Here is a 14259-nt window from a genome sequence, read left to right on the forward strand (position 1 = left end):
CCACCGGGACCAGCCGCACAGTCTTTCCAAGTTTCAGTCTTGGTCAGAAGAGTGTCATGTGTACAGTGAGTGCATTATGCCGAAGCTAAGTGGATTCGAACGTGGGTAGGCTGTCGGTGCTCGTATGGTATTTCCCTAACCAAGGTAACCGAAGTGTTTGGTGTTTCACAGGGCACAGTATCGAAGATTTACATCGCATATATCGCATACAAGGAAAGCGCAAAAGCATCACATATGAACGCGGATGAAAGTGTGTATTGAAGAGAATTGTGACTTAAAATACGAGGACGACAGCTGCGAAAGTTTCTGAAGAACCCGATATCGCACTCGCGAACCCTGTCAGAACCAAAACACGAAGGGAGTTCCATAAGCAGGGCATTCCAGGGCAAGCTGGATTTCCAAAACTATACATCAGAGGTGGTAGTTCCCGAAATAGGAAAACGTGGTATCAATGCCCGAAAACCTGGAGTGTGGGGCTATGGACGGATATCATTTGGTTCGACAGGTCTCGTCTCACACTGTTTCCAACTTCTGGCCGAGTTTAAATCCGGCATACACCGTCCAAAGCCTACGATGCAGACTGCTTACTGCCAAGACTGAAACATGGCCTGGGTTCGGTGATATTCTGGGTAGCCACGTATGTGGTATTCCATGGGCCCCTTGAGTACACTGCAAGGTCGCATTACTTCCAAGGTTTATGTGACCATTTTGGCTGATCACGTCCGTGCGATGGTCCTGTATTTGTTTCACAGTGGTGTTGCTGAGTTCCACGACGACAGACGACAGGGCCCCTGTTCACACAACTCGCATCTTTTAGGACTGTTTTTGTGAGCACAGGGATGAATTGTCGCAACGTCTCTGGCCTCCACACTTAAGACCTCAATATTATTCAGCGTGTGTGGTTTACTTTGGATAGTAGTGTGCATCATCGCTGTCCACCTTCGTCATCGTCACCTACACTTCCCACTATTTTGCAGGATGATGATGGTTTTTGGGGCGCTCAACGATGTGGTTATCAGCGTCTGTACAAATTCCCAATCTTTTCACTGTCCAGTCTCGCCATATTCCTAAATGATGACGAAATGAAGAAAGCAACACAAACACCCAGTCCCCAGGCAGAGAAAATCCCCGACCCGTCCCGAGAATCGAACCAGGGACCCCGCGGTCCAGAGGCAGCAACGCTAACCACTAGATCAAGGGCTGAGGGCTATTTAGCAGGAATACAGGTATAAGATTCCCAAGTAAACCACACAGCATCTGTATTTATCCATACCAAAATGATTGGCAGGCATGTTTATTGCCAACGGGTTTCCTACACCCTATTAGTTATGGTAATGTGTTGTGTTTTTTGTGTTACTATATTTTTGTCCGCCCCCTGTAGTGCAGGTACCCGGGGTAACGTAACTCGTCCACTTGCTGTAGTTGACAGTTAACAAATCGAAACACGAGCAAAATGCACACTCGTCATTCAGTCAACCACCTTCAGTTAATGGTTTTAGTGAGTACAGTAAACAACAACGAAGATCAGCTAGAAATGTTGCTCATTAATGGAGATGTAAATTATCAAAACGGTAACTCAACAATTTTTATTCATTTAATACATAGATACATGTACAGCTGTATTTTAAACCGATAGGTTGTATCTCAATCGATGAGCTGAATTTCTACCTTCTATTCATTGGTGTACATTGCATTCACATAAACTTTCAACAAACGACGTTTGGCGGCATGACCGCCGTGCATTACCCCAGATTCTCATTTGTTTACTGTCAACATCAGCTAAAGCGAAGGAGTTACGCTACCCCATGTACCTGCACTGTGTACCGCAGAGGAGAGTCAAAGTCAGTTTTGTGTTAAGTTTTTAATAACGTCAGTTTTGCGTTAGTTGTATACTATGGTACGGTTTTGAGTAGGTACTGAGGAGAAGAAATAGATTGCCGAATAAAAAATATAAAGTGCTAATTAAAAATGACGTACTACTGTTCATACCTTTTAAACGAACGAAGCTGAAAGAAAGAAAATTACGCTGACTAATGTCCTCTTGGTAATTAAACATTTGTCTTCATATATTTTTTGTACCACTTCTGGAAAAAAGTGTTTTTTTTTTCAAAATAAAAGTGTCACTCTGTATATTAAATACTCTAAACCACGGCGACAAGAATGTACGTTACAAAAAGGTACGGCCAAACTTTCAGGAAACATTCCTCACACACAAATAAAGAAAAGATGTTATGTGGACATGTGTCCGGAAACGCTTAATTTCCATGTTAGAGCTCATTTTAGTTTCGTCAGTATATACTGTACTTCCTCGATTCACATCCATGATTTCATACAGGATACTGTACCTGGGCTGCTAGATCATGTACCTTTACAAGTACGATAGAACATGTGGTTCATGTACGATGGAGCTCCTGCACATTTCAGTCGAAATGTTCGTACGCTTCTCAACAATAGATTCAGTGACCGATGGATTGGTAGAGGCGGACCAATTCCATAGCCTCCACGCTCTCCTGACCTCAACCCTCTTGAATTTCATTTATGGGGGCATTTGAAAGCTCTTGTCTACGCAACCCCGGTACCAAATGTAGAGACTCTTCGTGCTCGTATTGTGGACGGCTGTGATACAATACGCCATTTTCCAGGACTGCATCAGCGCATCAGGGATTCAATGCGACGGAAGGTGAATGCATGTATCCTCGCTAACGGAGGACATTTGGAACATTTCCTGTAAGAAAGTGTTTGAAGTCACGCTGGTACGTTCTGTTGCTGTGTGTTTCCAGTCCATGATTAATGTGATTTGAAGAGAAGTAATAAAATGAGCTCTAACATGGAAAGTAAGCGTTTTCGGACACATGTCCACATAACATATTTTCTTTCTTTGTGTGTGAGGAATGTTTCCTGAGAGTTTGGCCGTACCTTTTTGTAACACCATATATATATATATATATATATATATATATATATATATATATATATATATATATATATATATATATGCAGGGTGAGTCTCCTAACATTACCGCTGGCTATATTTCGTAAATCACATCAAAATCCACAGACCGAACGTGAGGAGAGGGGCTAGTGTAATTGGTTAATACAAACCATAAAAAAATGCACGTAAGTATGTTTTTTAACACAAACCTACGGTTTTTTAAATGGAACCCCGTTAGTTTTGTTAGCACATCTGAACATATAAACAAATACGTAATCAGTGCCGTTTGTTGCATTGTAAAATGTTAATTACATCCGGAGATATTGTAACCTAAAGTTGACGCTTGAGTACCACTCCTCCGCTGTTCGATCGTGTGTATCGGAGAGCATCGAATTACGTAGGGATCCAAAGGGAACGGTGATGGACCTTAGGTACAGAAGAGACTGGAACAGCACATTACGCCCACATGCTAACACCTTTTTATTGGTCTTTTTCACTTACGCACATGTACATTACCATGAGGGGTGAGGTACACGTACACACGTGGTTTCCGTTTTCAATTACGGAGTGGAATAGAGTGTGTCCCGAAATGTCAGGCCAATAGATGTTCAATGTGGTGGCCATCATTTGCTGCACACAATTGCAATCTCTGGCGTAATGAATGTCGTACACGCCGCAGTACATCTGGTGTAATGTCGCCGCAGGCTGCCACAATACGTTGTTTCATATCCTCTGGGGTTGTAGGCACCCCACAGAAAGAAGTACAGAGGTCTAAGATCAGGAGAACGGGCTGGCCAATTTATGCGTCCTCCACGTCCTATGAAACGCCCGTCGAACATTCTGTCAAGGGTCAGCCTAGTGTTAATTGCGGAATGTGCAGGTGCACCATCATGCTGATACCACATACATTGACGCGTTTCCAGTGGGACATTTTCGAGCGACGTTGGCAGATCATTCTGCAGAAACGCGATGTACGTTGCAGCTGTTTGGGACCCTGCAATGAAGTGCTTGTTACAACACGCAACTGAACGTCGGAGGTTTCAAGCGTCAACTTTAGGTTACAATATCTCCGGATGTAATTAACATTTTACAATGCAACAAACGGCACTGATTACGTATTTGTTTATATGTTCAGATGTGCTAACAAAACTAACGTGGTTCCTTTAAAAAAAACGTAGGTTTGTGTTAATAAACATACTTCCGTGCATTTTTGTATGGTTTGTATTAAACAATTACACTAGCCCCTCTCCTCACGTTCGGTCTGTGGAATCGGTTCGTCAGTATTTGATGTGGTTTACGAAATATATCCAGCGGTAATGTTAGGTGACTCACCCTATATACACTCCTGGAGATTGAAATAAGAACACCGTGAATTCATTGTCCCAGGAAGGGGAAACTTTATTGACACATTCCAGGGGTCAGATACATCACATGATCACACTGACAGAACCACAGGCACATAGACACAGGCAACAGAGCATGCACAATGTCGGCACTAGTACAGTGTATATCCACCTTTCGCAGCAATGCAGGCTGCTATTCTCCCATGGAGACGATCGTAGAGATGCTGGATGTAGTCCTGTGGAACGGCTTGCCATGCCATTTCCACCTGGCGCCTCAGTTGGACCAGCGTTCGTGCTGGACGTGCAGACCGCGTGAGACGACGCTTCATCCAGTCCCAAACATGCTCAATGGGGGACAGATCCGGAGATCTTGCTGGCCAGGGTAGTTGACTTACACCTTCTAGAGCACGTTGGGTGGCACGGGATACATGCGGACGTGCATTGTCCTGTTGGAACAGCAAGTTCCCTTGCCGGTCTAGGAATAGTAAAACAATGGGTTCGATGACGGTTTGGATGTACCGTGCACTATTCAGTGTCCCCTCGACGATCACCAGTGGTGTACGGCCAGTGTAGGAGATCGCTCCCCACACCATGATGCCGGGTGTTGGCCCTGTGTGCCTCGGTCGTATGCAGTCCTGATTGTGGCGCTCACCTGCACGGCGCCAAACACGCATACGACCATCATTGGCACCAAGGCAGAAGCGACTCTCATCGCTGAAGACGACACGTCTCCATTCGTCCCTCCATTCACGCCTGTCGCGACACCACTGGAGGCGGGCTGCACGATGTTGGGGCGTGAGCGGAAGACGGCCTAACGGTGTGCGGGACCGTAGCCCAGCTTCATGGAGACGATTGCGAATGGTCCTCGCCGATACCCCAGGAGCAACAGTGTCCCTAATTTGCTGGGAAGTGGCGGTGCGGTCCCCTACGGCACTGCGTAGGATCCTACGGTCTTGGCGTGCATCCGTGCGTCGCTGTGGTCCGGTCCCAGGTCGACGGGCACGTGCACCTTCCGCCGACCACTGGCGACAACATGGATGTACTGTGGAGACCTCACGCCCCACGTGTTGAGCAATTCGGTGGTACGTCCACCTGGCCTCCCGCATGCCCACTATACGCCCTCGCTCAAAGTCCGTCAACTGCACATACGGTTCACGTCCACGCTTTCGCGGCATGCTACCAGTGTTAAAGACTGCGATGGAGCTCCGTATGCCACGGCAAACTGGCTGACACTGACGGCGGCGGTGCACAAATGCTGCGCAGCTAGCGCCATTCGACGGCCAACACCGCGGTTCCTGGTGTGTCCGCTGTGCCGTGCGTGTGATCATTGCTTGTACAGCCCTCTCGCAGTGTCCGGAGCAAGTATGGTGGGTCTGACACACCGGTGTCAATGTGTTCTTTTTTCCATTTCCAGGAGTGTATATAATGGCTCTGAGCACTATGGGACTCAACATCTTAGGTCATAAGTCCCCTAGAACTCAGAACTACTTAAACCTAACTAACCTAAGGACATCACACACACCCATGCCCGAGGCAGGATTCGAACCTGCGACCGTAGCAGCCCCGCGGTTCCGGACTGCAGCGCCAGAACCGCTAGACCACCGCGGCCGGCCAGGAGTGTATATATATTGTATCGAAATGTAATGTATAAAAGGCAGTCAGTTTAGTTACTTAGGTGATAGTCCATTAGTATAGTGTAAAATGTAAATCTAAGGTAACGGCATTTCTGAATTATGGCCAATTTTTAGTCACAATAGTACATGTGCTCTGCAGTGAAGACAAGCATATCGACAACGAAAGTATTTCTTGACAATATCTCCACCAATACAACTCATTTTACGTTGATACATGATTCTGTAAGATCGACTAACTGATTTTCCGAAGGTTCGCAGAAAACAGGCAATGGTAAAGAGGCGATGTGGCAGCGCTGCCAGCCGTACTGAGCCTTCGGCGTCATTTGGTGACCAGTATTTGTGCCGCTTGGCCAGAGGTATATCCTTTTCCTTCAACAAGAAGTCAAAATTCGGATCTAGCCTCATAAGCGAGGAAAGAGCATATGTGTTACCTTGGTTGAATGTGGTTTAAACTGTATTTCGTGATTGTGTTTGTTTATAAACATCGCTCTGGGCTACAACATGTTAGTCACCTTTCCAGCCAAAATAAATAAGCCACGGCTTATAGTAGGTAACAAGATGGAATTTGGAGCCGTAAAGTAAGATGTGGCATTTTTGAACCACGTAGATTAGCGCTAAAATATCTTTTCCAATTTCCGTGCCGTTTATTGATGTTGATCTCAATGGTTTTGAGGGATAGGAGATAGGCGACAAAAGAAAGAAACTACTTAACTTTAGTTACTTTATTTCACTGACATGTGGGTAATGCAGTGTTCTGGTGTAACGTACATTAGGCGGAAAGAGTAATTATAGCCATAATTCAAATCATCTGCGTCATTTGGTTTTGCTAAGATCATATAGTGCTCTGTTTAACGTTCTGAGGATTCTTACACTAAAATTGCAGTATATATTATTTAAAAGAAGTTTGTGATCGGAATCAAGAACTTACGTAAAATGTTGGTCAGCGTACATTCAGTGGGCAAAAGATAGAAGAGGATCTCTGTGTTAGAAGTATGTGCTTAACTGCGGTTCTGAGGTGTGATCAGCTCTCTGCAACAAACATTTTGAATAGACCAATGTAAAGGCTGTTATTGGCAAGGCTATCTCCTGGAAAACTTCGATACGTTACTTTCTCTGTAGAACTGTATTTCACTGAAAAGGATGAAACAGCATACAATACCGTAAAGGTGTTATCTTTTACATCTCTTTCATTGTGATGTAATAGCTATAAGTCACTAATCTGCAAAGTACATTCAAAGCAGTCTTTGCAGTGCCGAAGCGTCGTTTAAAATACTAGCTCAGGGAGAATTCAGGCTTAAAGGATTAATCACTGGACACCTGTATCTGATGCATCTGTCATTAGCTAATTCATGAATGTCTACTACATTCATTAGTTCAAAATGATAACAATTCGCAGAGAGAGAGAGACTCACATAATAGGGAAAACATAAAAATAAACTTAGTCTCGTGATAAGCAAAGATGTTTCAATAGAAATTATTCCTCTGTGGAGAATAATCACAGCAACTTCTCCTTTTTGGAAAGAGTGCACAAACTACAGACATAAACTTCAGTGAAGAAAAAGCAGAATTGTTGCGAAATGTTTCAAATGGCTCTAAGCACTATGGGACTTAACTTCGGAGATCATCAGTCCCCTAGACTTAGAACTACTTAGACCTAACTAACCTAAGGACATCACACACATCCATGCCCGAGGCTGGATTCAAACCTGCGACCGTAGCAGCAGCGCCGTTTCGGACTGAAGCGCCTAGAACCGCTCGACCACAGCGGCCGGCATAATTGTTGCAGAAAGCGTTAAACTGCAGTATCTCATCGTGACTTAATAAAAGGAACAAAAATTATAATTACCATTAAATCCACTTAAAATTATATTACTAGTTTATTCGATGTATTATAATAGTATAACGGTGTTTGAATGCAATTGACGAAATTTTGTATTTTTATGCCGCGACTCACTCTTTAAAAAATTAAAAAGGTTTGTAGCTGTGTAATTGTTATTTTCCGAGGGCAGCCAATACATTGTGTTGGAAAAGAAATAAGTATTATTCATGCACAGAAGATAATGGGTTTGTTCAATATTCAGAGATGTCCATAGTTTACGCGAGAAAAGTACTACTACACTGTCAGTTTTCCTTGATGATTCATGTATTTCTAAAATGAAATAAATTGTGGTATTTCACATTCTCTTGCATTATTATTATAATTATTTCTTTCGTTAATCGGTTCTCCAGTGGTCACAATAAACTCAAAACCATTGTTACAGTTGTTCTTTTTCGTTTATGGTACGTATTTGTCATCAGTCCATTGTGACTAGTACGGCATTCATCTGACCATTTGGCACCAATTGTTCGTTTATCATTTCAGACAGTCTCAAACGTCACTAAAGCTCTTCTACAAATGTCTCGGTTTAGTACGTCTTCCGGCTGCATACCAGTTATTTGTAGATCTTTTTTTATGTCCGTCTACTACGCCGTTCTTGTTATCGGTTTTGATTCAAAGGTGTTGAACATGGTTTCATCCATTTGGAAACATGTCTTCATACATGACAAAAAGAAGAGAAAAAACTTGAACACTCTGCTTGCGGATTGGGTCCGTAATTTTTCTTTTTTATTGTACAATACATATTTCTTTCGAGGTTTTATGTAGATCCTGTTACTGTGTAAGTTCTTTCTCTGTTTTTTTTTCTCTAATTCCTCTAATAAACATCATTCAAGGTAGGTAAGGCACTCAGATGCCTACAGAAACTTTGGTTCTAAGAGTCGTAATAATGAATTCTTGTATTTCTGGAAAGCACTTTCCGATGTAAATCTTTGATGTGGCTTGGAAACCACTTTCCGTTTGCCTGGCATTTGTTTTCGAGTCCTCTTTACCCTTACCATTGGCTGCTAACCGTTTGACCAGATATTTAAATCCATTCACGCGTTTTATTGTTCCATACCTCACGTTTAACTGTGCGATTTTGTCCTTGATGTTTGACTTCTCTTTTTTTTTTTTTGCTTTATTTTTTTATTCCACTTAAAATCTTCTGTCATTCGCAAAAGATAAACAGTCTATCTCAAGTCCAGTCTTCTTTGTCCCAAATCTTTTGTTGGTCAGACAGCTTCCTATCTCTTAAGGGGAGTAGGACGTCAAACGGGACGACTTGGAGTAGGAGAGGCACCAGAGGACATTTCAATTTCCACTGTCTATATTTTTATGCATAAATTCATAAAACTTTGTCAAAATGATCAGAAAGGATTCAGGATTTACACTCATAGCAGTGGAAGTTCAAAAATATAAGAAAATATTTTTTTTACATTTGAGATTTGACCTTTTTTCAATTACTATTGGCTGCATTTGTTGCTATAGATACTCGTTTCTTCATAAGTAAGGGATATTCTTCGATGAATTTTGAACAGCATACAAACCATACTTACAGGTGTATGAAACTCTAGAATTTTCCCAATCTATTGAAAACTGTGGTAAAAATTGAGATAATTAACTATAAAATTTGAGTTTTTCTAAACATGAAGTTTAAAATGTAACAGCACCTTCATTCTTTCATAAATTAAATAATTTCTATAGTTTCATACACCTGTAAGTATGGTTTGTATGCTGTGCAAAATTTATCGAAGAATCTCTCTTACTTATGAAGAAACGTGTACCTACAGCAACAAACGCAGCCAATAGTAAGTGAGAAACTGATGAACTTTCACATGTAAAACAAAATTAATTTTGTTATGTTTTTGAACTTCCACTGGTATGAGTATGAATCCTGAATCCCTCCTGGTCATGCTGACAAAGTTTTATGAATTTATTCGTAAAAGTATAGACAGTGGGAATTTGAAAGTCCTGTGGTGTCTCTCCTGCTCCAAGACGGCCCGTTTAACGTCCTACCCCCCCACCCGCCCCCCTTATTTCCTGACGCTACCACTTTGGAACTTCTTCCATGTTGTAGTATTTTGTGTGCCTATGTCTTGGCTTATTTTCAGACATTGTGATACTAATGTCCAAATGAATAAAACATAAAGTAAGGAAAGAATGCGCTGAGGTGCTGTGTGCACGTGGGTTTCAGGAGGCGACTGCCAGCTGTCAGAGTGGAGCGAGTGGTCGCTGTGCTCGGCCAGCTGCGGCGACGCCTACCGGCAGCGCACCAGGAGCATCGTGCGGCCGGCGCGGCGCCGCGGCAGGCCGTGCGGTCCGCGCCTTGAGAAGGAGGCGTGTCAGCTGCCCGCCTGCCATTAAAGGCACGGTGAACTTCACGTAGCGGCAGCAAACTCTCCATTAGTGCACGGAGGAAATAGCTGCGACGTGTGTACAATAGTACCATAGTTTCCAAAACGTCAATTTCGTTCTTATGTAAGTTGAAAAAGATTCATGGACGATCACTTTCGTGTGTGCAAAATTTTGAACTTTACAATCTCACAAACACTGCCAGCTACATATTTTCTAAGTTAAATTATAAACGTTCATTCCATCGATGAAGCTTTATTCTAGCATATAAGAATTTCATGTTTCATTTGTAAATATAAGTACTCAGATTTGGGAAGTAATTCTCATATTTTTGCTTCCAACAGGCAGTATTCTATTATTAAACCTGTACCAGTGAATCAGATCTTCTCCAAGCTCTCCCATCAGCAGTAATATTTGAATCATATTTCATAACTGTATTTTGTGCAATTGTATATGTCCTGATTTTAAAATTCTGTAAGAGTAATCAGATACTCCTAGTGTGATTCTCATTATTAATTATATACTTTTATTTCTAAGTTCATGTGACATATATACAGAAGTAATTGTAACATTATGTTGCATTATTTGTAGCAATATATTATATACATGCAGCTCTTGCCTTGTTTTTACATAACGACTACCTTCTTCAAAATATCTGTGACAGACCAACAGATCACAATTAAAATATGCATAAAGAAAGCAATAAATGCGGAAAAGGATGACTTGACTGGTACAATGAGATACACATTGTTATGCACTTATCTGAGGAAAAATATCTGCTATTCCTCAAAAATATGTACCACAGTTGTTAAGAACATTGCAACAACATCAAAAAACTGAAAACTACAAAACAAAGTCCTATCACTCTCCCTGATATGACTTCAAAGATCCACCTGTTTCATGAAACTTTATTTTACCTTAACAACACTCGATAAAATTAAGGGGTATGTAACATTTCAAGTACTTACAACCTCACAGCCTCACTGAGTCTTGCTGTGGCCACAGGAATGCGTATTTGGATGTCTGTGTGGTTGTGTATGTGTGTGTGTGAATGTATGTACTATTGCTAGAAAAAGAGCTAGTGCTCAAAAACTAGTGTGGATGTTGTTTATGAGTTCCACACATCAACACACTATAGGTGAGTGTTTCCCTTTCCCTTATTTTACATATTGCCCCATCCAGGAATTTCTGTTACAGTCATTCATTATATAAGATTTGCCAGTGCGACTTTGTTTTAAGTCAAATCCAAAATGTGTGAAGTTGGTAAAAGACAAAAGACAGAAAATAAGCTCCAAACAGATCAGAACAACTACTTTACAATTTGTGATATACCAAATCAGATATAATCATTCAAAGCTCACTGTATTAATGTAATTATTCATGCAGCTCTGAATTCTGTTAATACATATATACTCAAATGCTTTTATACATATCACAGCAACAATTTATGCACTTATAAATAATTGGTAAGAAATGTGTTACTTATATATGCCAACCTTCAATTTCATTCAGCACAGAGTTGCTAGTAAAAGTTACATTTTTCTTCCAAATAAATACATAGTGTTAGAAACTGCAATATACTACATTTATGGTTTAGTAAAACATCTGGATCACGTATACAAATGTCTTTTGTTTCTCTTTTGAACACAGCCATAGTTTTCTCAAATAGGATGATATTATTACTCCTAAACTACCAGTGACAGTTTATAAGACCACAACCTGTATCGTTCATTTTTAGATGTTATAGTCTATAGATTACAGACACTAACTCTAAAATTTTGCCTTGTTCTTTATCTCTAATAGATACTGTATACATATATATTCTCCTAGTCAGTACTTCACACATCACTGCAGTGCCAAGTTTTCAGCCTCTCCAATATATTGTGTAGCATAGGTAACTTAACCTAAGCACTATAAGTATACATTCTCTATGCAATACATCAAAGCATAAATAACATTACTTACATATAAATCTTTCAAGGATGATCAGTTATTCATTTACTTTCATTACAAACATTAATCAAAGACAAAGAAGGTCATCACTAAAGATATTTTATAAGATAATGGTATGGAGGACAAGCCTGTTATCTTGTGTTTTCTTGGACAGGCTAGTAGGTAACATCCTTTATGAGCAGTCATGACTATCTTGTGTGGACCTGTATGAAACAGTTGCCATTTACAAGTTTCAACAGATGTTAGTGAAGAGTTTGGATGAGTTTTTAACAATATGTTTTCACCTGTGTAATAATTTTGTACAATGCTTAGTTTCTTGTCATATTGGCTTTTCCTTAAACATGTATACCCTTACCTTGTCCTCCCAGGAATACTCTTTTCTATAGAGATGAGGAAGAGCATCTACACATTCATTTTGTTTTGTTTTGTTTTCTTTTTTAAGTTTTTTAGAAGTTCAGGTAGTATGTAGATAGGTAGAGTATCTCCTATTTGTCCAAACAGTTTCAGATATTCAATCCAACATGCCTGTGAGTTAGCAGCGTATGTGCAGATAATTCTATTAAAGTTATATAAAATTCTCACTCTGGGGCTTTTTTCTGGGTGATAGATTTTTTTAATCTTGTGATCATGGAGAAATTTGTTCCCTATGCAGCTAGTGAAATTTGATGTGTTGTCAGATAGCAAGGTGGCAGACTTTCCAACTGTTGGTATGTAATCATTTACAATGCTTTTGATAATCAAACCTACTGTGGTAGACTTTGTGGCCAACAGTTTAACATATTTCAAAAAATATTATATCATACAATGAATTCCAAATTCAACAATATTAATCTGTCAAAATAGTAATCACTTAATACTGATCAATAACATAAAAAATAGTTTATCCACATGGTCCTTTTGAAAAAAGTCATACATACAGAAATATCATATATACACCAAGATAGGATGTAGCTCTGTATGACTACATTGATATGATAGTTTTGTTTTCTGGCATATGACACATAAGGAGCTGCTGTATACATTTGCTCATGTTTGAAAAATACCAATACCAATTTATCTTTCTAGTACATTTTGTTGCACCATAGTACCCCCATACATGACATGTGTACCAAATTAAGGCATCTTCACATGAGTCTAGAATACATATTCATGAGGTGTCAGACCACACATTTCATCTAGAGATCAGAACCTCATAACATATTTTGTAACGTTTGCTTAGTTTTTCAATGACATATTGTGAAATCAGTATTTTAAATTTTCCACCAGTGCTGGTCAGTATTCCTCAATCAGTCATATGTTTACACATGTATAAGAAATACTTCCTGTAATTACTGTCTTTCACTATTACCATATTATGTTTTCCAAAGATATGTATTATTTCAAAACTGTTACCATTGAGGGTTCTATAATTCTCCACTCAAACATTTACCATATTCTCTTTGTGACCACCTCACACTTGGTTTATGAAATGGAGTATGTATTTTATTTTATTTCACATGATTGAAATTCAATTCGCTGTTGGTACATGCTTAAGAAGCAAATCCTTCAAGTCAACCTGTGGCAAAAAGTCAATGTTGTAAACACTTGTCTTTCCATGATTGTAAGACTGTGTGCATGGTAGAGAGTACTGAGACATGCCATAATCATTATTGTTATTGCTCAGTTTTAAGTCTTCATGTATCATACTGAATGAGTCTAATATAGACATGAAGTGCTCAAAATTTGTTTCTTGTGTGTGGACTAATTTACCTCTTATATCAAACAGCAACTTTGCTTCCTGTATTTATAAAAGGTTCCTGTGTGATACCGATGTGGGTTCATCCCAGTACTGTGTCTTATTCAAATAATTCTTGAAATACTTCTGTATACCGCCTTTCCTGTTGTTAAATGGTTCAGGACTGAACACCCTTACATTAGGATAGGATGTAACTCTGTATGACTATCTTGTTTTGACAGTTTTGTTTTCTGGTATATGACACATAAGGAGCTGCTGTATACATCTGCTCGTGTTTGAAAAATACCAATACCAATTTATCTTTCTAGTACATTTTGTTGCGCCATAGTGCCCACATACATGACATTTGTACCTATTTGCAGAGTCTTTCTTGCACAGAACCAGACCAGTACTGTTTGCAGTTTGAAACATCAGAACTTGTAAGTACTATAAAGCCAAAAGAAGAATTAATT

At 40.1% G+C, this 14259-nt stretch overlaps 1 protein-coding gene across 1 annotated transcript in view; it reads left to right on the forward strand.

Annotated features, from left to right (window-relative positions):
- Positions 1–10577, forward strand: part of LOC126174798 (spondin-1-like) — a 205866-nt gene extending 195289 nt beyond the window's left edge. Inside the window, exon 14 of the mRNA XM_049921169.1 lies at positions 9962–10577. Within this exon, the coding sequence (XP_049777126.1) occupies positions 9962–10131 (170 nt within the window). The 3' untranslated portion in view covers positions 10132–10577. The remainder of the gene's footprint in view (positions 1–9961) is intronic.
- The last annotated feature ends 3682 nt before the right edge of the window (positions 10578–14259 follow it).

The sequence above is a fragment of the Schistocerca cancellata genome, chromosome 3, assembly GCF_023864275.1.
Source record: "Schistocerca cancellata isolate TAMUIC-IGC-003103 chromosome 3, iqSchCanc2.1, whole genome shotgun sequence".
NCBI lineage: Eukaryota > Metazoa > Arthropoda > Insecta > Orthoptera > Acrididae > Schistocerca > Schistocerca cancellata.